Here is a 19,983-nt window from a genome sequence, read left to right as displayed (position 1 = left end):
GGACCTTTTTTAAAAGTATACATTTCAAATATAAATTAGAGCTTCTTAAAATGTCAAGCTAATAAGTGCTTAACATTAGAGAAAATAAGACATCGGAGGAAGCCATAGCTACCTTCGTACTGCAAGTGTAAGCAAGATACGCCCTGCCATAGTTCACACTGCTTTCTTCTTACCCAGAACTGCAGAAATACCTCCTTCACCTGTGCTTTAAGCTAACTGCAGCATTCCTGCATCATACCTGTCACGTGAATGGTATTTTCAGATGAAACTGTATTATTGACACACGCGAGATTGTACAAAGACCATACAGAGTAGTGTAAGTTTCCTTAATGCTTGGGAAAGACCAAGTTACCATTTCATTCCAAACCAAGCATGGGTTCTGTGCTCTCGTTTGCCACAGAGCACTGAGAAAAAAACAAAAGGGGAATAAACAAGACCATTGCCTGGAAATTACTGGAACTTGGGAATTAAGTGGCAGCACGAGAATGTACAGCAATATGTTTGCCTTCCTGATGATTGCTGGCAGATTTGCAAATCAAACCGCAACTGGCAAAGAGAGGAGATACAACCTCTGGCCCCAAACAGAAATATTCAGCTCTCCAAGTACTGGAATATGCTTCGGCTTTGACTTGTTTCCTCTGTGCTCTCTACCCTGGGCCGTTTGGCCAGAGACGTTATTACTGCAGTAGGACCTCTTTTCTTCACCTACAGGGGAGCAGGATACGTTAGAATATATAAAAATGTCCAAAAAGTTTAAAATTTGAATTATGAGAGAATTATTTGGTGTGAGAGCACATACTAGGAAAACATAGAGAATATTTAAAACAGCAATGCCCTTAACTATTTGGCAGTGCTTAGTGCCTGTACGTTTAAATAATCTACACAACCAGCAGCACATTCCACACAGATCTTTACCTGAAGTTTTGATTTCTCCTTTGCCTCCGCACTCTTGTCTGGGGAAAGCGTATGAAAGACAAAATTCCTTGAATTTCGAGGTGCGTTTGGATTAAGATCTGACATTGCTGCTAGTTTCTGAAGGACAGCTTTAGGTCTGTTCAAGAGAGACCCATTTTTTATCTGAAGAACAAAGAAATGCTGTGTTAAACCGCTCACATGAACAAGACGGCTCTTTTAGTAAGTTACTCGTAATAGAAAAGACTTTTCCCTGCTAAAACGTTACTCACTACCCTAAAAAGTAAAAATGGCCAGAATCTAGGGTCAGCTGACTTTGCTGTGTTCTACGCAGGCAGTTTGGAAATACCATTTTTCAGAACCATTACCAACCTGGATGTCACTGGCAGGTCTGAACGTTTCAAACGGGTTCCTGGGTAATAGTGTCGTGTCTTGTACCACTACTGCTGGGCTTGCTAGCAGAGACAAAGAGGAAAGTGTCAGTTTCTGAACTTCCTTTGAAAGGATATAAATTTTATATCATGCTGAAGAACTTAGAATTGACAGACAGTAAATACTGTAGGGAAAAAAAGTCTGCAACAAATTATACATACAATTCATAGATGACTCCGACAATTAGTTCTATCTCAGTTAGAAGGGAAAATTTGGTTTTGAAACAGCTTTGCACACTTGGAGTCATGTTTTTTGCCACAACCAAGGAAAATTTAAATTTTCATTTTCACTACATTACATAGTTTTTCCTTAAGTCACAGGTATTTGGAGAAACTGCTAGGCTGAATATCACTTAGTGTCTTCTACTCTGCGACTTATAGGCAAGCAAACGAAGAATAAAAGACTAAACAAAGATGCAGAGGAATTTATTTCCACTCTACATTTTTTTCAAGAGGTAACATACTATTTTATTAAGTAAATACACACAACTATCATCAAACCTGGCAGTGGCATATTTTCGATGCTTTTATACCTTTACCTTTTCAAGTTCTGGAAGACATGAGCTCAGACTGGTGTAAGAAAACCAGACACTGGAGTTTTCTGATCCATGGCGTGCGTCACTGGAGACCACGAGGAATGACTGGAAGTTAAGCTTTCTTTCTCTTATTTGATTGTCAGTTCAATGAAAACTCAGCTTACCTTTCTTCTGTAGGGACTTGGCAGTTACTTTTTTTGCTAGTTTCATGAATTGGCTGTCTTCACCGATTTCTTCCTCCTCCTCCTCCTCCTCCTGCTCTTTATTTTTTTCCTTCTGTAGCAGAGAGAAGACACTTTGTAAAACTGAAAAAGTTCATATTAAGAACGAACATTTCATTCAGTATTTTAAGTAGACCAAGTCCTTTCATTATGTAAATTAATAGTCTTTTTAATTTGCTTTCTACTGTAAAAGTTTATTGCAATTTCTTAGATACTTTATCATCCTTGTTCTATTAATGAACAGCAAATCTGTAGTATCTCATTCAGCTGACCTAATACCAAAGCTTCTAAAACTTGAAGTTATGCTCCCAGCATATGAGACTTATTCCAGCTTTGAAGCCGACTTGCTTCAGAACAGAGTTGTTTTGCCTCTCCCTCCTGAATCAGTTTCTCTCTCTGTACAACACTCGAAGAGAAAGAGCAGAATTCATGATAAAAAACAAAGATACATTTATGAATGGTATTTTTTCCGGAGTTTAACTTGAGGAACTAACAATTTCAGATCCAGCAATGGTATAGAGAAAGACTGCTCAAGATGCCTTTCTTGAAGCTAACCCATACCTGCTCACGAAGCCACTGTTCTCGTTCAAATCGCTCTTTCCTCCATTTTGCTTCTGTCTCGTCGAACTGTTCATTTTCATCATCATTATCTGAATCTCTCTGAAACAAGTCAATCTGTGAAGCATAATCTAGACAAAGAAAAAAATTAGCTATGAATTTTGAGAGACAAAATATGCAGAGTAGTAAAAAAACAAACCAAACAAAAAAACCCCACAACCAAAACCCAAACCAAACGCCAAGACAGACCCCCCCCAACCCAAACTATTTCTGAAAGACTTTATTTCTGAAGGACTACTGAGTGCTATTTCATATACACACACTCTCTTTCCAATCTTTCACCCCATCTATTAACTATGGATCAGAAAGGCACCTATGTTTTTCCATCTGAACCTCCTCATTCTGCCGGGGCCATCGCTATGCAGGTCACCATCAGCGAGGTATCTCTCCTGGTACAAGCGTAGCTGACGCTTGTCATCATCAAGCATTGCCTTCCTATCAACACAGGAGAAAGGGAGGAGGTTAGTCCAGATTACATCCAAGAGCCATGACTTCACACACAAAAATACATACTAATACTGTCACTGACATGTGTAATTTCTGTATTTGACTTTCTAATTCCGCTTCATTAGGGAGTTCCTCATCAATCATCTCTTCTTCATATTCGTTCAGGTCTTCACCATCATATTCATCCTCGCTTCCCACATCACTCCCTGACAGCTCTGCCTCATCTTCCATGAAATCCTGCAGTTTTCTATAAAAGAATGTTAACAGAGTTCAGTTTGGTAGACCAACAATCATCACACAAATCTTCTGAAAGCAAGATTTATCTTTTGACATAAAATTAACACATATCCTAAATGCAAAATTATGATTCATCTTTGATTTTTGAAAAGACTAAGTAATTTTGGTCAAAAAAATGTTGCGTTGCTTTCATTGCAGCCTTTTGATTTCCACCTATAATGGAAATTATAATGGAAATCCTTTATAGCCCACCAGCAACATAAACTCATGCAACGTGACAGCACCAAAGTGAAAAAACAAAAACCACACACCAGAGCCAACACTATATAAACATTAACTACTAATGCTAGAGCGGGAACAGACTCAATTTCTAGTGCTGTTAATATTCTGTTCTGTCTGGCGATTAAGATACAAAAAAGATGTACTTACAGTTTTTTCTTCAAGCCCTGTCTGTGTCTCAGCAGTTCTTCTTCATCGCTAATTTCTGCTTCTTCAGGATCACTGTCTCCACTTTTTTCTTCCTGTCAAAGAGGAAGTTTTCAGAAATTAAGGGATTTCTGAAAGTGGATTGCTTTGTAATGACAGCTTCTTCTATTCTTCAATCAATAAAAGACTAAACCACCAGATTTCTCAGAGGATTTGCTATGCTAAGATGCCTTATCCAGTGTATCATAATATTAAGGAGGCATTTTAAACGATCCAAACATTGGTCTTGAAAATGTTTCAGTAGCTTGTTATGGAAGTCGTGATACTTTGCATTGATGATTATATTAAAAAAAACTAAGTAGATAAATGGAGTTCTCCGAGTCAGAATGCTGTAGCAGTTGCTTTGTTCCATCAGTTCGTACCTCTTCGCTATCAAAGGCATTGTCATCTGTTAAAAGCTGAAAATCACCAAGTTCTTCTTGCTCCTCCTCATCTTCCTCTTCCCTAGGGGAAAAGTAAATGAAAGAAATACACGTTTTCATTTCACCTCCAATGATGGCTTCACAATAGTTCAAGGCAAAATTTTAACCACCACATCAGCTGCTCTCAGGCAACTACCTGTGAGGGCTCAAAGAGCTGCAGTCCCTAAACAGCATTTACCTTTAAATGCCCCAAATCCCCATCGGCATTGATGTTTTAAGACCTCAGGTCTTCACTTGCAGAAACCATGGGAAAAGTACTAATTTCTGAGTTTGTTTCCCTCTAAAATTCCTCTTAGATGCCCCTAACATTCCCATTTGTTAAGCCTCATTATCCTTTTGTCAGGCAGCCATACAGCTCTCTAGTTTAATCAATGGAAAAAATGCAAGTATCCAACTCACATTTGGTTAGGCTCCCGTAGTTTGGCAACAGCCCAGAACAGAACCCAGAAGTCCTACATTCTAACAATCTTTTCTCAGTTTGATGAAAGTTCTTCAACATTTCTTTCACTATCAGTGAAAGACAAAGATGGATTTCCCTTCACAGTAGCTGTGGGAAACAGTATATGCTGCTGATTTACAGTGATTGCTTTAAGTCCAAAACAGACCACACTTTGTTTACAGCATTTTGAATTAATGTCAAATAAGAAAACACATTAGGAGTGAAACGAGACAGCTACCACTACAAGCTTTTGTAAATTTTAGTAAAGACAATGCTAACCTGTCTGTAGGAAAGGAGCCTGAACAAAGTGCTAGAGCTTCTGCCATCGGATCTTCTATGTCACTGTCTTTTTCTGCCTTGGAAGATACGGAAGATGCCCATGTTGGAGAACCTGCTACAAAACGTAGTAAGATGACAACTTACTAGACAGATATATATTTTCACTCTTAAAATGTCAGGAGCATCCTAGAAATGACAGTTAGCATGCTCCCACAAAGGCAACAAATTGTTAGAGCTCTCAGAAGTCTCGGAAGTTCCACGTTCTGCATTAGCTCCCAGAACTAAAGGGTACCTTAGCGTAAAGCTTATAAATCAAGTAACCAGCAAAGCTGAAAACCGAATTCGGGACATACTCTGAGACACAAATTTTCCTGAGCAAAGATTGAGCAATTCTTCCATGTTCTGCTTTTTGTTGCTGCTGGTATTTGGCACGTGTTCAGCTTGACTGCTAAACTGTCCAGAACACAAGTCCAGTAATTCGTCCATATTGGCATCCATTGCATTCTCATCCATACTAGCCAGAGTCAGCTGATGCTTTGAGGACTGGTATTTATTCCTATGTTGTCCAACATTCAAGAACCTGAAAGAAAAAGTCCGTAGTTAGAAAAATCTTGCTGGTCTGTATGTCCCATTTCTGTTAAAGGGCACAAAAGGTCATCCTTTACATCTATTACTTACCCATCTGCATCAAGCAGCTGGCTCTGAGTGTCATCTTCCAGAGAAAATTGAAACTGTGACTCCCCAGCCCCTGGAAATAAACTCTTCGGCTCAGGAGAGGCATTATACAGGTCCTGGGAATCTTCTATGGGAAGGGAGGGCTCAGATGTCTTTCCTGAGCTCTAGTCAAAGGGATGTAAAAATATACAAGTTATTGGTTTTGCAATCCTAGAAGTCAAAAGCAAGAATGGGATAAAACATTTAAGCTATTTTAAAGGATTAACACCACGCAGGAGTCAAGTATGTCCACACTACTCTGATAAATCATAGGAGTTCACTGACATCTGCATGTTGTGTAGCCCATGTAAGTACGCTTAAAAAAAATATATTTATGATGTACGTATTTTAGATACCAAAACCAGATTATATTCTAAAACATCAAAGAAAAGATGCTCTAAGTTTTTATAATGTCATTTTTATCCATTCCAATGTGGAGACGTTTTAAACTCCAGGGACAGTTTGCTTTTCTGAAGTCTTGCTCATACAAAAGCATTTCGCTAGATGCCTTCTTCTGATATTAGTTTTTTGACAGATATGACAGCCAGGATAAAATACATTTATTCACTACCCATTGTGTTAATATACGATGGGAATAGGACTGAGGACCTTACCTTGGAAGCAGAGCTGATAAAGCTTGTTTTGAAAAAACCTGGGGAAGGTGACCTGAAACCTCCTGCTGCAGATAAAAAGTTCCCTCCACGTGACATCTGTTTGTTACAGGGCTGATAGGACGGAATCATGGAGCCAATCAACTCAAAGCTGCTGTTATGGCTATTCTCTTTTGCTAGTGTTGGTAGAGAAAATGAATCATCATCCTCTGAAAAGAAAATAAATATTTAAATACAGTGCTTAACTACTTTTTTTTGTGATCCAGTAAAACCTCAAGATACTATTTTACAACACCACCACTTTGCTAAGAAGTCATTATTCTGTGCTCATGTTGGATTTCTTTCTTCATAGAGTGTGCATATTGCACTTTTTTACTCAACTTCATCTTGATTTCTGACTGTTTCTATATTTTTTCCAGTATTATTTTGAACTTTATTCTTCTCTAGTTTTTTCAAGCCCTCCCATTTCTTTCATCAGTCTAAACTGTACATATATTATACAGTCATACTGTATAACTATACAAGTGATGAAATAACAAAAATATTAAATACCAATCCCAAATAGAAACTTCTACATGTGCCATGTGAAAAAATGCTAGCTAGGCTAATGGTTCTACTTTACCTAACTTGGTAGGTCCTTTGTCTGCAGCTTCTTCCATTTCAAGCTTCTCATCGGGAAGAGAAAATCTGCAATTCATTAAGTAAAATGTATTTGCTAATATATACAAGATGAATTGCTATTGTCTGTCAAATCTAATTGCAAAAAACCAAGGTAACACACAAAAATACATCTAGTACACTTTGATTAAGAAACAGGTTATTCCACTAAACAACAATTACAGTCATTAAGTTTTCTAAAGAAAATATATATGAATACACATAACTACTGGAACAAGACAGAAGAAAATACTTGTAAAAAGTCAAAACATTTATGTGTATTGATCAAATTTAAAATTGCTCAGGAACCATTTTTAAAGCTTGGTTTATTTACCCCATTTTGGAGGAGCTGTCCTTAAAAAGCATCAACGTAGACTCCGTCGAAGGTGGTTTGGGAACAGAATCACAGTGCACAGATTTCTCCAGCTTTTCTCCATCAATTGATTCTTTGTCAGTTTCTTTATCACCATCTTCAACGTGTTTCTCTTCTGTATCTTCATTATCTTCCTCTGCTTCACCAAGCAGAAATTCCACATGCTAAAAAACATCCCCAAACATAGCAGGGATATGGTGATTATTGCTTTGATCTGTCAGCTTCCTTGCATACTTTTCAAGACAACGTTTTAACATATGAAGGATGAAGCTGAGTGACATTCACAGCTCTCACACGCACCTATCCCACCCTGCGACAACCGACATAGAGGTGCTTGAAACAGCCAAGCTCTTCAAATCCTTTTTAAAAAGGAAAGGCCATGGCAAACCCTACCCCAGATCAGGCCGGTGATAGCAACGAGCCAAGGAGATACAAAAAGAGAAAATGGCACGAGAATCTTTTACACGTTTACATTTGTTTTTAATACTGTTTAGACAAATAAAATACTAATAAATTCAGTTTTAGACAATCCAAACCCTGAACATGCCAACTGTAGCAATTTTTTCGCTTCTAGGAAGAATTCTTGGCAATTTCCCTACTATTAACAGTTTACAAAAGTCTCTTTTCATTGGGAAGAGGCAGCAGAACTGAGAAGCTAACTGACTAGGTTATGTAAAAACGTTGCATACAGACCTCATGATTGCCTTCTTCCTCTTCCTCAGACTCATCTGTCATCTCTTCCTCCTCCTCCTCCTCCTCTTCTTCCAACATGTCCTCATTATCCAGTTTAAACAACGCTTGCCGCTTTTGGCGTTCCTCAGTCCTGCGGAGTTTCATGGCCTCCTGGAGTTTAGCCTTCAGCGCTTGTAGCTTTTCACCTGGATAGAAATGAATAAATTAATATATTAGTGAATCCTTAACTTCATTGCCTTCAAGCATCCAATCTAATTTAACTACACACAAAAAAAGGGAATTAAAATACTTTTTTTTTTTAAATGTTTTTATGAATTGATCTGCTAGCTAAGAGCTAGAGCAGTTTGTTTCAATAAGCTCAATTTAGAGAGACCACACAGTCTCATGAATTATCAAGATTCCTCATTATCCATCAATGCCACCGGTGCAGCACTCTGAATGAGAATAGGGTCTGTGTCTTTTGGGAACAAGAGCATCCAATTGCCATGGGCAGATGTGCTATAGCACATGAAATAATTAAGAGCGGCTAAAAATAACGCGTGCCCATAGTACCAGCCAAATAATCTATTTCTTTTAACGGATATTATGGGAGAGTCACATTCCACACCTATTTTTGTTTGCAAATACATACAATTCTATTAGAAACTGCAGTATAGAAATAAGGAAGCACAAGAGATCTAATATGTGGTAATAGTTCACAAGAAGTCTGAGAGTTACATTCAGAGGCTGATAGAAAACAACAGTGCGGATATATGTTTATATAGATTTTGGTACAGATGGGGAGAAACCCAGAGAGCCAGTCACAAAGACCTGACAGAGGCTGTTCTATGCTGGCCACTGCTATTTAAGAGGTCTGTCAAGATTCTTTTTTAAAAACAGGGCTACCCATTTGAGAGAACATACATACTAATTCTAGAGATGAAGATCCCTTCATCTGTATTTCATAGGGCAGTGTTGGGAAAGGGGGAAATAAGAGAGAAAAAAGACAAAGTGTTTCCCAATTCAACCATTATCACTTCTCCTCCCAAACTGACCGGGCTTTGTGTGGACTGTTTCATCCAGGCTCTCTGCAGCTAATACTGCCGGTACCACATCTGCTTTCAGCTCCTCTTTTCCTTCAGATGTAGTCTCCTTACGAATAATGTTCATGTTTATGGTCCGTTCAGCTTTGGATGTTGACGTTCGAAGAGTGTGCTTCAAGAAACGTGCTTTCAAGGCTTCTAGTTCTTTAAATACATAGTAATTAAATTTCAAAATGCAAATTAAATTAATTTGATCGCATTTAAAAGCATTGAGTGTTAAAGTTATATCAAGAGTATGTCTTGAGAATTTTTTTTCAAAGGAAGTTAGTTAAACACACTAAATCTCTAATATTAAAATATTTGCAAAACCATTCTATTTAACAAAACAATAAACCATTACAGAATATTTTTGCTGTAACTTGTACTTAATTGATATTATCTAATATTAAATTACCTTACCATTGACTATGATTTATCCACAAGACCTCAACTGACTTCCAGTCTAGCCTTCCAGCCACCAGGCATCTCTAAATTTCTGTTAACACACGTATCTAAAACCAGACTGATGGCCGACAAAAACACTGTTTCTTGGCAGAGGTCAGTTTCCCGCATGCACAGAAGTAGCATCCAATCCAGATATCCTCTTAATACATAATAGATTTAATAGAATTATAAAATTGCCTAATCATTTGCAATCTTTCTCTGAAAGAAGGCCAACTATTTAGTATTGATGAATAGACATTCAAATTCCAGTACCTGAAGACATGCAAAACATTCTTGCTACAAAAGTAAATTTTTGCTTGCTATCCAGCCTTGCCTTTTAACAAAATCAGCGGTAAACACTCTGGAACACAGGCCAGTTTTGTTTCCAGATAATTACTGCATGCCTCATTTTGAATCAATTTGCAAAAAGTGCTCCCATGTGCTTTAAGTACCAACATAATTCACTACAGCAAAATGGAAATAAACCATTCACCATTAAATAGTTATCGCTGAGCATTCCTTCAAGCTTTCAAATATGAAGGACTCAGAATTTCACTAATAAACATCAGCTGAAAGAAAATGGATACCAACATCAAGCACAGAACCCGTACTAGTAAGAGAACGTGCCTGACTTCTGCCACCTAAACATTTCTCAGAGATTTTCCAGTTAAAGTCAGAGTAACTCTGCTTACTCGGACAGATCTGACAGGATTACAACAATAAAAGCGATACCTTTATTTGAATCAGATTCATCGAGGTTTATGAAGGATTCATTGCCAGAGCAGATTCTTGGCTTGATGGACAGGTCTATTCCCAGTTCACGAAGTTTATCCAACTTGGACTTCCTCACTTTTTCGGGTTGTGCCGCCAATCCAGGCCCCACTTGTTGATTGCTTTTTTCACATTCTAAGTCTGGTGCTGTTTCACCTCTTTGCTCAAGGGCATCTCCTCCAACTGCTGGAGGAATTTCATTCTCTTTTTGTTCACTACAATCAGTGCTTAGGAAGTTAGAGTGCTGCTGTTCTCCTGTATTATTATCAGTTGTTACAGTCCTAACTGTATGAGGATCATCACTGTCCTGCCTGGGCTTTTCAGCACCGTCTTCTGTCAAGTTCTTCCCTACATCAGCAAGAGGCTCGTTCCCAGTAGTATCAACGTCTCTGCCCAGGCTCCTTTCTGGTTCATTAGCTGCTGATTGATCACCTTCGATTCGCCCATCTTTGCAATCCGTGTTCGAGTTCTTAGTGTCTGCGGATTCGTCATTTAGGGATAGCTGGTATTTAGTGGACCTAATGAAAGCAGAAAGAAATATAATCACCCATGGCTCATGTGAAAGGGGAGAAGAGGTTGAGAGCAAACTCAGAGAAAGAAATCATTTTCTAATTATTGTGATTAATGTGTAGGAAGAGGTTAAGGACAGAAGGCTGGAAAACTTCATTCTGAGGAAATAAGGAAGCGCAGAGTAGCGTAAAGAGTTTGTACTAGTTGGTTACATTATCACAGTATAAAATTCCTGAGAGATTTTGTGACTACAGTAGCTTAAGTATTTTACTACACATTACTCAAAAGAAGAAATAGTCCAAGTAAAATGTTGGGGTCCAGCCTAAACCACATTAAAGTAACTCCGCATGAGCATGTTACTTCCCCGGAGTTACTACTAGGCTCTGATTACTTCAATAGTACGACTGTGTCAAGAGTGCAGCATTGCCTTATGTTAACGGTGACAGACTCCTAATTTCCAGGTGTTCACAGAGTTAAAGGAGCTGTCATGTTTAACCCCAGCTGGCAACTAAGCCCCACGCAGCCGCTCGCTCACGCTCCCCCAGTGGCATGGGGGAGAGAATCAGAAGAGTAAAAATGAGAAAACTCATGGATTGAGACAAAGACAGTTTAATAGGTAAAGCAGAAGCCGTGCACGCTAGCTACTGTTAGTCTCTACTCTCCATTAGACTTTCGCAGGAGCCTAAGAAAGTTTCCCAATAAAACTTGCCGGTCAAAGCAACAGGGAAAATTAAACCAGAAAAAGAGCTGTGACTGTACACAGAGCAGGTGTGTATGGCATGCAACGCCTATAGCATGCAGAAGTCTGGTTACCCTCAAAAGCAAAGCCGGGAAATCCTCAAAATCTATGGAAAAAATATGAGGAAGGTTTAAGTCCTTACTTCAGCAATGCCATGGCATTTCCTTGACATACTGGTCGAGGTCTACGCTTGAAGAAGTCATGAATGCTTTTGGTCTCAGGCACATGATATGGGAGAGACACAGACGATTCTACCAGAGAAAGGAGGCGAAAGAATGTAAAACGTCATCCGAGGCATTTATTTGCTATCTCTGAAATTCAAAGAAGCTTGACACAAGTATTTTGCAGCAAAGACATCTGACTAGGCACAAACAGCACAGTTTAAACTTGAATACAGCAAACACTGCTGTTTGGGAAAGAGTTCCAACAGCAACAGTCTTGAAGACCAAATTTGCAACTTGTCCATGGATTCATTAGGAAATGAACTGTGATGTTAATATCAGAATGGCAGGACCAGTTTCCGTTTTATTACATACCTGTCAAACTCTCTAAATACTGCACTACCTTTACACAACAAGTTTACAGGCTCAAGTATTTGCACAATGATTGTTTTTCATTAGTTACAAAGATATCTTTTAACAGCTCTTTGAGGTCTTACGCCCTCAACCCTAAATAACTCATGCTAGGTGAAAGAAGGCTCTAACCTTTTGGGTAAATTCTTTCAATTTCTCCCCTGAAGAGTTTATACTCCTCCACATACAAAGAAGTTAAGTTTTACCTCTAATAAGTCGTTGGGTCTCACTATGTAGTTGTTTAATGGCTTCTTTACTTAACCTTGCTGCTTTCCGCTCCTTAAGGAAAGAAAAGAAAGGCTGCTGAAGTCAGAAAACAAAATATGGGACCCTATCTATGCTTTCTAAATAGCTTATTTTTCCCTTTCAAACAGAAAGGAGTCACAATAAAGCAGACAGTTAAAAAAAAAAGATTAAAAATAGCAAATCAACAAAAACATTGGACAATCTGCATACAAAAACATTTGAGTCACTACAACAAACAATGGAGAGCTTTAAAAAGAATACTTCACCTTCCTTTTTGGTTCTTTTAATACAGGTTCCTCGTTCTCATCATCAAATACATGTTTGTAGCCTTCACCCTCAGAAAACCGTTCTTTGTTCTAAAATGCATAAAAAGAGATTTATTTATTTGTCTAGATACACAGGCACTACCAAGGGCAAACAAGTCAAAAGTAAGAAATAACTGTACAGAATCATCAGTGGTCAGCAAAACCAGCAAGTATTCTCATAAACCAAAGCAAATCTTGCAAAATACTTATGGTAGATTTCCAAAGCTCCTGCTATAGCATTATCTTTATAACTTTCCAGGACAACATCCCTCCATCTTTAAGAACAAAAAGCAGAGGACTGTTCTCTCCTCTGTCGTAGCAGAAGTGCATCATTGTCAAAAAGAATTTTAATGCATGCTCAGGTACAATACTTCCCACCAATAACCAATAATCTTGTATCACTATCAAATGTTACCTTATATTTTTTTATTTTGTTTTTCACTGCCGCTCGTATTGATTCTATCGACTCTTCATCCTCTGGGGGGTAATCGTTTTCCTCTTCTAAGCCATTATCAAAAAGTTCTTTATCATCAAGAAGACATCCACTGTCATTAAAAGGATACCTCTCACCACCATCTACCTGCTCGCCATAAGAATAAAGTATTTGTGTAATTCATTTCAGAAGGTCCCCTTCAGTTCTTTGACATTAAGACTACTTGTTGAAAGAAGTTAGAAGTACATGCCGTCTTTAATCTAGCATCTTGTATGCCCTGTAAGCCAGTCATATTCACTTCATAGCACCGCAAAGTTGGTGAGGTAATTCATGGAGCAGTGTTCCCTAGGTCTATGGTAAGTAAGGAATTTCAGTAATCACTAAAGACCAAAAGGGCCCAGAGAGAATAGATTAACACTTGAAATATGCATTTTATAAAAGCAACAATACGCAACCTCCCAAACAGCCATTTATTTAGACCAGAATTCCAATTTGAAAGTAGCCCAAAACCTCCTCCAGAAACTGGCACAGCAATGTAGAGCAAAGCTGAAATACCAACCAAAGCTGTTTGTGCATGTAACAAACCCCCAACAAACCCAAAGAACTCAAAGAATTTCTGCCTGGCTTAACACGCACTGACATTAAACCATCGAGTGTTAGGGTTTGTTCTTTGCAGATGAAACCGGTAGACTTATCCGGTGTTCCATGGATCCCCACGGATACCACACCTGCTGTAGGGATGTGGACGCTAGCAATGCTGAAGCATTGAAACACAATAACCACACCCAGTAATAAATTTAACTTAGTTGAGAAAACATCTGTGATTTTATGCCAAAATACATACCTCTGCTCTAGGCTTCTTTTCTTTTTTCAGCTGTTTAATGCACTCAATTTTTCTCTCCTTCTCCTTTCTTCTTCTTGATTTTCCTACAGCTTTTTTTGCTGTCTCTTCTTCAAAATCATGTTTATGTTTTCTGTACTTCTTCCCAGATTTTAGGGGTCTCTCCTCTTCCAACTCATTCTCAGGCAAGCCAGACTTTCTGCTTGTTTCACAGTTTTCAATCTGCAATTGGTCACCAGTGTCACTGTCATCACTGTCTAGCAGACCCTGGCGAATCCGATGAGATTTCTTGTTCCTCTGGGCATTAATGTTCTCTTTTTCCTCTCCGTTTTCCTTGTCTCCATCCAGAGTATCATTCTGCACAAAAGAGTCACCATCCTCTCCATCTTCACTCTCACTCTCCTGAAGCACCTTCTTGCTTTTTGGTTTTTTACGTATAAAAATCTCTTCCTCTGAATCTGACAAAAATATTTTAAAAGAAAAAGAAATGACTCATGCTACGGAATGGAATATTCCACAAGTTAATTAACAATCAATCAGTTAAATGTAAAGTTACATATCCGTTAAATTTCACAGATGTCAACATCTATAGCAAATCAGCTTGAAGTTTTCAAAATCCAGCTCTCCCTGTAGTGCAGTACATAATTGACCCAAATTGATGTTACAGGTTTCTAACCTTCAATAAAAAGGCAGAGCTGAAAATTCTTCACTGACAGGTTAGCGACTTGCCTTGAAATAGTAATAAAACCCACAGTAAGTAACTAAAGTACATAGGTTATGCAAATCATAAAAAGAAAGGAAATAAGCAATTAAGACACTCACATCCCATTTACTATTTCCCCTTCTGTACCTCAAAAAATGCTTTTCAGAGATTTACAGATGTCTGCCCACATTCTGAGCACCAAAAAAGGCAGTTTGGATTCATACAAGTCAAGCAATAACAACTTCTTAAAAAGGTATTTATAAAATGAAAACTGCACCATTGAAGGCAACAACCACCAGGCACAATTCATAGAAATATTACAGACCTCCGTCATCAAGAGACGCTACCCCCTTGCTGAAGTGACCTGGAGAGGTTGTTTCACAGCTGCCCTGTCCGCTGTCAGAGTCACTATCAATGGTTTTCTGCAAGTCTGAATTCAGGTCTTTCAATGGAAGCTACAAAGCAAAATAAAGTTTTCCTTACTATGATAAATGTTGTTTATGCAGTAATGACTTTTGGTGTCTTAACTTCATTCCAAAACCCTGGCTGACCCCATACATACAATTACAAACATAAACACACATATCATTATGGTTTTCATACATATAAGCACATATCCTTACAGTTAAGAAGTTAACTGGTATTTACATGAAGAGAGATTACACTACATTAACTTATATTAGTATTTAAAGACGTTTAAGGTGGGCTGGCACACAAAAAGAGAACCAACATACCGGCTGATCTCCACTAATTATAATTCAAAATTCTTAGAATGAAAAGGACAATAAGAAACGTAAAACTTTATTCTCCCACACCCGCATTTCACCTGAATTAATTAAACAGGGACCAGCAGACACCTGGGGGGATTCTTTAGAAAGGACCCCCGTGGCGGGGCGCCCAAGCCCGGCGGGCGGGCACGCTGCAACAGACGGGCCCCTCCTGAACCCCAGGGCCCCCCTCAGGGCTGACACCCCCCGGGCTGCCCCAGGGGCGGCAGGACAGCACGGCCGCGGCCCGGCGGCGCTCGCAGCCCTGCCCAGCGCCACAGAGGCGGCCCAGGGCGGGCGGGCGATCGGCCGGGGGGGGTCGGCCACCCTCCCGGGGCGGCCCTGAGGGACGGCCCCGGCCCGGGCGTCCCGCCCAGCCCGCACCGCGCCCGCCCGGGCCCGGCACCGCCTTCCCGCCATGCACCGCGCCCGCGGGGCTAGGCCGAGCGCAGCCTTCCCAGCGCGCACCGCGGGCGGCAAGGCGGAAGGGCCGGCCGCCGGCTCGGCTGGGAAGCGTAGGCTGCGAGGAGGGGAGCGGGCCCGCTGACGGCGCGGTGCCGCCCGGGCTCAAGGGCGGCTGAGGAGGCGCCACCACCGCCGCCACCTCGCTCGCTGCCCCTCCCGGCCCTCTGCCGCGCCACAGCCAGAGGAGCCCCCAGGCCGCAGGCAGGCCGCCAGCCGCTGCCGCCGCCAGCAGGGCAGTTGTGCGGAGCGGAGCGGCAGCACTCACCTCAGCGGGGGCCGCCGCCATGGCCCCGGCCCGCCGCAGCCCCCGCGCTCCCGCCGCACAACCGCCTAGGAAACCGCTTCGAGTCTTCGCGCGCTGCCCCAGTCCCGCCCAAGCCCAGAGACAGCCAACGGCTGCCCAGGGCTGACCCGGAAGCCCCGCCCTTCGCCTCTTTATTGGGAGATTTTTTCCGCGTGGCCCCGCCCTCTCCACCTGGACCAATCATTGCTCGCGTTTCGAGGCCACGCGCACGCCTTATATGCGCGCCCTGCGGTTGTGCCCTCAGTGTAGGCGGGTGAGGTGGAGCGGTGCCAGGTGGCCGCTGGCGGCCTTGTGGGGCCGGTTGGGGATGGCCTGGGGCGCCGGGCCTGTCTGCGGCCGTGTGCCCGCGTCCTGGGGGCTGAGCAGGTGCGCACAGCGCTCCTGGTGCGGCAGTAGGCTGCCTGGGTGCCTCAGGGGTCTGCGGGCCCAGCCCAGCCCCCCGAGGTACGCTGGCCCCTCAGAGCTCCAGGCCGTGGCCCAGAAGGGGCTGTTGTTGTGAGAGCAGCCTGGCCCTGTCTCTAGAGCCAGGGTGAGCTCACACCGGTGCCTGGTGCTGTGTCACCTGTGGAGGCTGCAGGCCTGCTCCTGTGCATCTTGCAGTGCTAGTGGGAGTGTGAAAGCCTTCCCCTTGCGATCAGGACTGGTGAGTACAGGCAAGCCCAAGGAGAGATCAGTCTCGCACCTCAAGTCATTTCTCTACCTCCGCTCCATGTAAGCGCTGCCACCACGTAACACGCCAAGCCTGCGGTATGTAGGGCCCCAATTCTGCCAAAGAGGGGCAAGGATGGCAGCTTGAGCTCAACCCTGGTGCTCAAGAGGCCTCTCCAGGTCTGTAGGAAGTCACAGAAAAACACAGAGCGGTTTGATCCGGCTTAAGTCTTCCTTCCCTCTGCGGAATTTGGAATTTCTAGGGGTGTTTGCAACACTTCCTACTGCTGGCAGCTGTGGGGGGAGCAGTGAGCAGGTCCGAGTGTCAGCGGCCTTGTTCTGAGCTAGAGTTAGGGATGTTTGGCACATTTTCATCATGATGTTTGCTTTGTAGAACACACTGCTACAGTAATGGGGTTTTTTTTCTTCCAAGTCAAACAACAGTCAGCTGCTGTGACTGAAGGCAAGCCCAGAAAAAAAAGTATGTGTTCTGGAGCGTTTGGTACCAGTCACGGTTTTGTGGGGGGATAAGGAGCAGATGGACTAATCTGCTGTGGGAGTTCCCGTACAGCCAACGAGGCTGAGAGTGGAGGAAGTGAGAAAAGCAAACGTCCGTGAAACCCACTGCGAACATCACAATGCAATTCTGCTTTCCTGTATGGTAATTTAATATTTACTGTTTAGTAATGGGGGACAGATGCTGGCTCTACAAAACCACCATGTATTTAAAAAATATTTTACATTTAAAAATATTTTATATTTTATAAAATCCATATAATTAAGATATTGTCTCTAACCTACCAAAGTCAGAGAAAGAAGAGAAAAAACAGTCCTCAATTTTAGTAACAAATGCAATTACCTGCTTTTCAAAAAGGGATTCGCTTTTGTGAATAAATAAAACCTTGGAGTTTTTAGACTCGTGCAAATGTAAACAAACCATACGTGGCTAGTAGTTAAGGCTGGCCATCCTTTTCCTGCAGAACACTGTTCTTTGCTGAAGAAGCACCAACCTTGCAGACCTTTGCTTCCTGATAATGTTCTCTAACCGGTAACTGGCAATGCAAAAAGGGTGGCAGCGTTACACTATAAATTCCTGGAATTTGGGGATCTTTCTAGGTAGTCTGCCAGTAAAAAAAAAAAAGCTAGCAAACAGTTTATTGTACTTACTCAAGGCTGTAATCTCGTTGCTATGTTAGGAATAGTTTTGAGAGTCAGCTGGCAAGAAAAAGGTGGCAAAAAAGATGAGTTACCTGCCATGTGAGGTTATTTCTGATGCCAAGTTCTGTTACTCATACCTGGCACACAACGGCAGTCTCACGGACCAGGTAACTCTTGGTAAACGTTTGCCATTAAGGAGATTCTAAACTAAACATGAACTTTTTTTTTTTTTAGCAGTGGATAAAGTACCATATTAAAACACTCATTTTTTAAAAGCTAGTTTATGAATCTATTTTTCACTGAACAACATAATCCCTCCACAGCTCTTAGCAGGTGAGATGTTGAGAAGCAAATCCTCAGAACTAAGCCTTTCATAACCGTTGTCTGTCATAACCAAATTAGGATTTACCACTGGAAACGTGTAGCTGTTTTCAACGTAAGGGAGGGTTAACATACAGAAATAAGGTTCTGACCGCTTTGGCACTCAGGATGCCTCAATGCATATGTCGTATTTATCAAGTTAATTGCTTTGCTGACTTTTTTTGAATTTATAATGCATTTAAGTATAGCCTTGAGTTGTCATACTCAGCATCTTAGAGGACCAAGCCTTTGTCTTGCAGATCTCTTGAGGCAGAGATTGTATCTTTTCTTTTTAAAGTACTATTTGTGTAGCCCTACATGTATGTTTTTTATATATGGATATGCTGAATAACAGCGTGGAAACGTTGCCCGATATCACGGGGTTTTGTTACTGCTCTTGTAAAACTGGTGTTTCCCTTAAGTATTCAGCAACTGGTGCCAGGCAATTATATGAGACTCTCAGATTTCATTTCATTTTAAAATAGGTTTTTGATGTTTTAACTTGGAAAATATCGACCCTGCAGGTTAAAAAAGGCAAATAAAATGGACTCGGCATTTATTATTTATAAAATGTTTTGACGTCTGACCTTCTTGTGAGTCAGCGGAGAATTGTTGGCTAAACAGAACCCGAGGGGCACGCGAGCGAGCGGCTCGCTAAAATAGCATGAGCTGCTTAAAAAGGCGAAAAGTCAGTAACCCCCTTATTTAAGGGCACTTGGCCCGAAATGTTGGCTTTTAAAAAAAGGATAAATTTGTTGTCTGTGAGCCCACTCCCTTGCTGGTGCCGGTTGAAGCCCAGCCCAGGGGACCCTCTCCGATGAGAGGGAGCGGGGGCCATGGCGAGGTGCGCCCCAGGAGCCGAATGCCCCAACCGGTGGGGCACCGGCCGGTCCCCCGCCGCCGGTGCTTTCCAGGCAGCTCCTGGGCGATGTCCCACGATTGCCATCGATCTCCGCGCCAGCCACCAGCTGCTGGGCGGCCAGCGATCGTTAGCCCTCGCAAGCCAGCCCGCCGCGCCATCTTGTCCCCACAGAATGTCCCAGGGGACGTGCTGGTCCTGGTTACGGCCCTGAGGTGTTCGACGTCCAGTGGTTCACCTGATTTTTACAAATGATGTTTTTTCAGGTGTTTTAAATCGCATTAGGGCTGTTCAGCTGGTACAGGAAGGTATTCGGGCTGTAATTAGTTAAACTGGGCAAGTTCCCCATTTCGGGGTGCAGCCGAGGACGGGTGGAAGCTGGAGGAGCTGCTGTCACGGAGCGTGCCTGCGTTTTCGCTCACCGTTCGCTTAATTATTAAACCTGCGAGCAGATGTCGGATTCTGGGATGGGGGGAAAAAATAAATAAATAGGGAAAAAGGAGGGAAGCTGCGCGGGACGCGGGGCAGCGCCTCCCGCCCCCCCTCAGGCGGCTCCCCTCAGGCGAGGGGCGGGGCGGGGCCGCGCGCGGGAAGCCGCCGTCACCTGTTGCCGCCGGCGGGGAGGGCGCCGGCGTTGAAAGGGTGCGGAGCGGCGTGCGCGCCCCCGCCGGCAGGGGGCGGCGCGCGTGCGCGCGCGAGCCGGCGGGCGCCGGGCAGCGTG

The 19,983-nt window shown here is 42.2% G+C and overlaps 1 protein-coding gene across 1 annotated transcript; it reads right to left on the bottom strand.

The window, feature by feature from the left end:
• Nucleotides 1-591: 591 nt before the first annotated feature.
• On the bottom strand, nucleotides 592-16,219 carry CLSPN (claspin; the record flags this gene model as incomplete). Its single annotated transcript, XM_082329747.1, has 25 exons — nucleotides 592-705; nucleotides 916-1,077; nucleotides 1,285-1,367; nucleotides 2,044-2,155; nucleotides 2,662-2,789; nucleotides 3,032-3,153; nucleotides 3,248-3,412; nucleotides 3,832-3,923; nucleotides 4,251-4,332; nucleotides 5,029-5,143; nucleotides 5,382-5,608; nucleotides 5,707-5,867; nucleotides 6,357-6,562; nucleotides 6,976-7,040; nucleotides 7,345-7,547; nucleotides 8,077-8,261; nucleotides 9,111-9,302; nucleotides 10,314-10,870; nucleotides 11,744-11,852; nucleotides 12,380-12,452; nucleotides 12,686-12,775; nucleotides 13,140-13,304; nucleotides 14,002-14,456; nucleotides 15,027-15,143; nucleotides 15,937-16,219. 25 exons carry the CDS (start codon nucleotides 16,217-16,219, stop codon nucleotides 592-594), a joined length of 4,263 nt encoding a protein of 1,420 aa, XP_082185873.1.
• Nucleotides 16,220-19,983: the final 3,764 nt, after the last annotated feature.

Source organism: Platalea leucorodia (assembly GCF_965183815.1).
Source record: "Platalea leucorodia genome assembly, chromosome: 18".
NCBI classification, from domain to species: Eukaryota; Metazoa; Chordata; class Aves; order Pelecaniformes; family Threskiornithidae; genus Platalea; species Platalea leucorodia.
The sequence above is the reverse complement of the archived record's forward strand: the minus strand, read 5'-3'. Positions and strand labels throughout refer to the sequence as shown.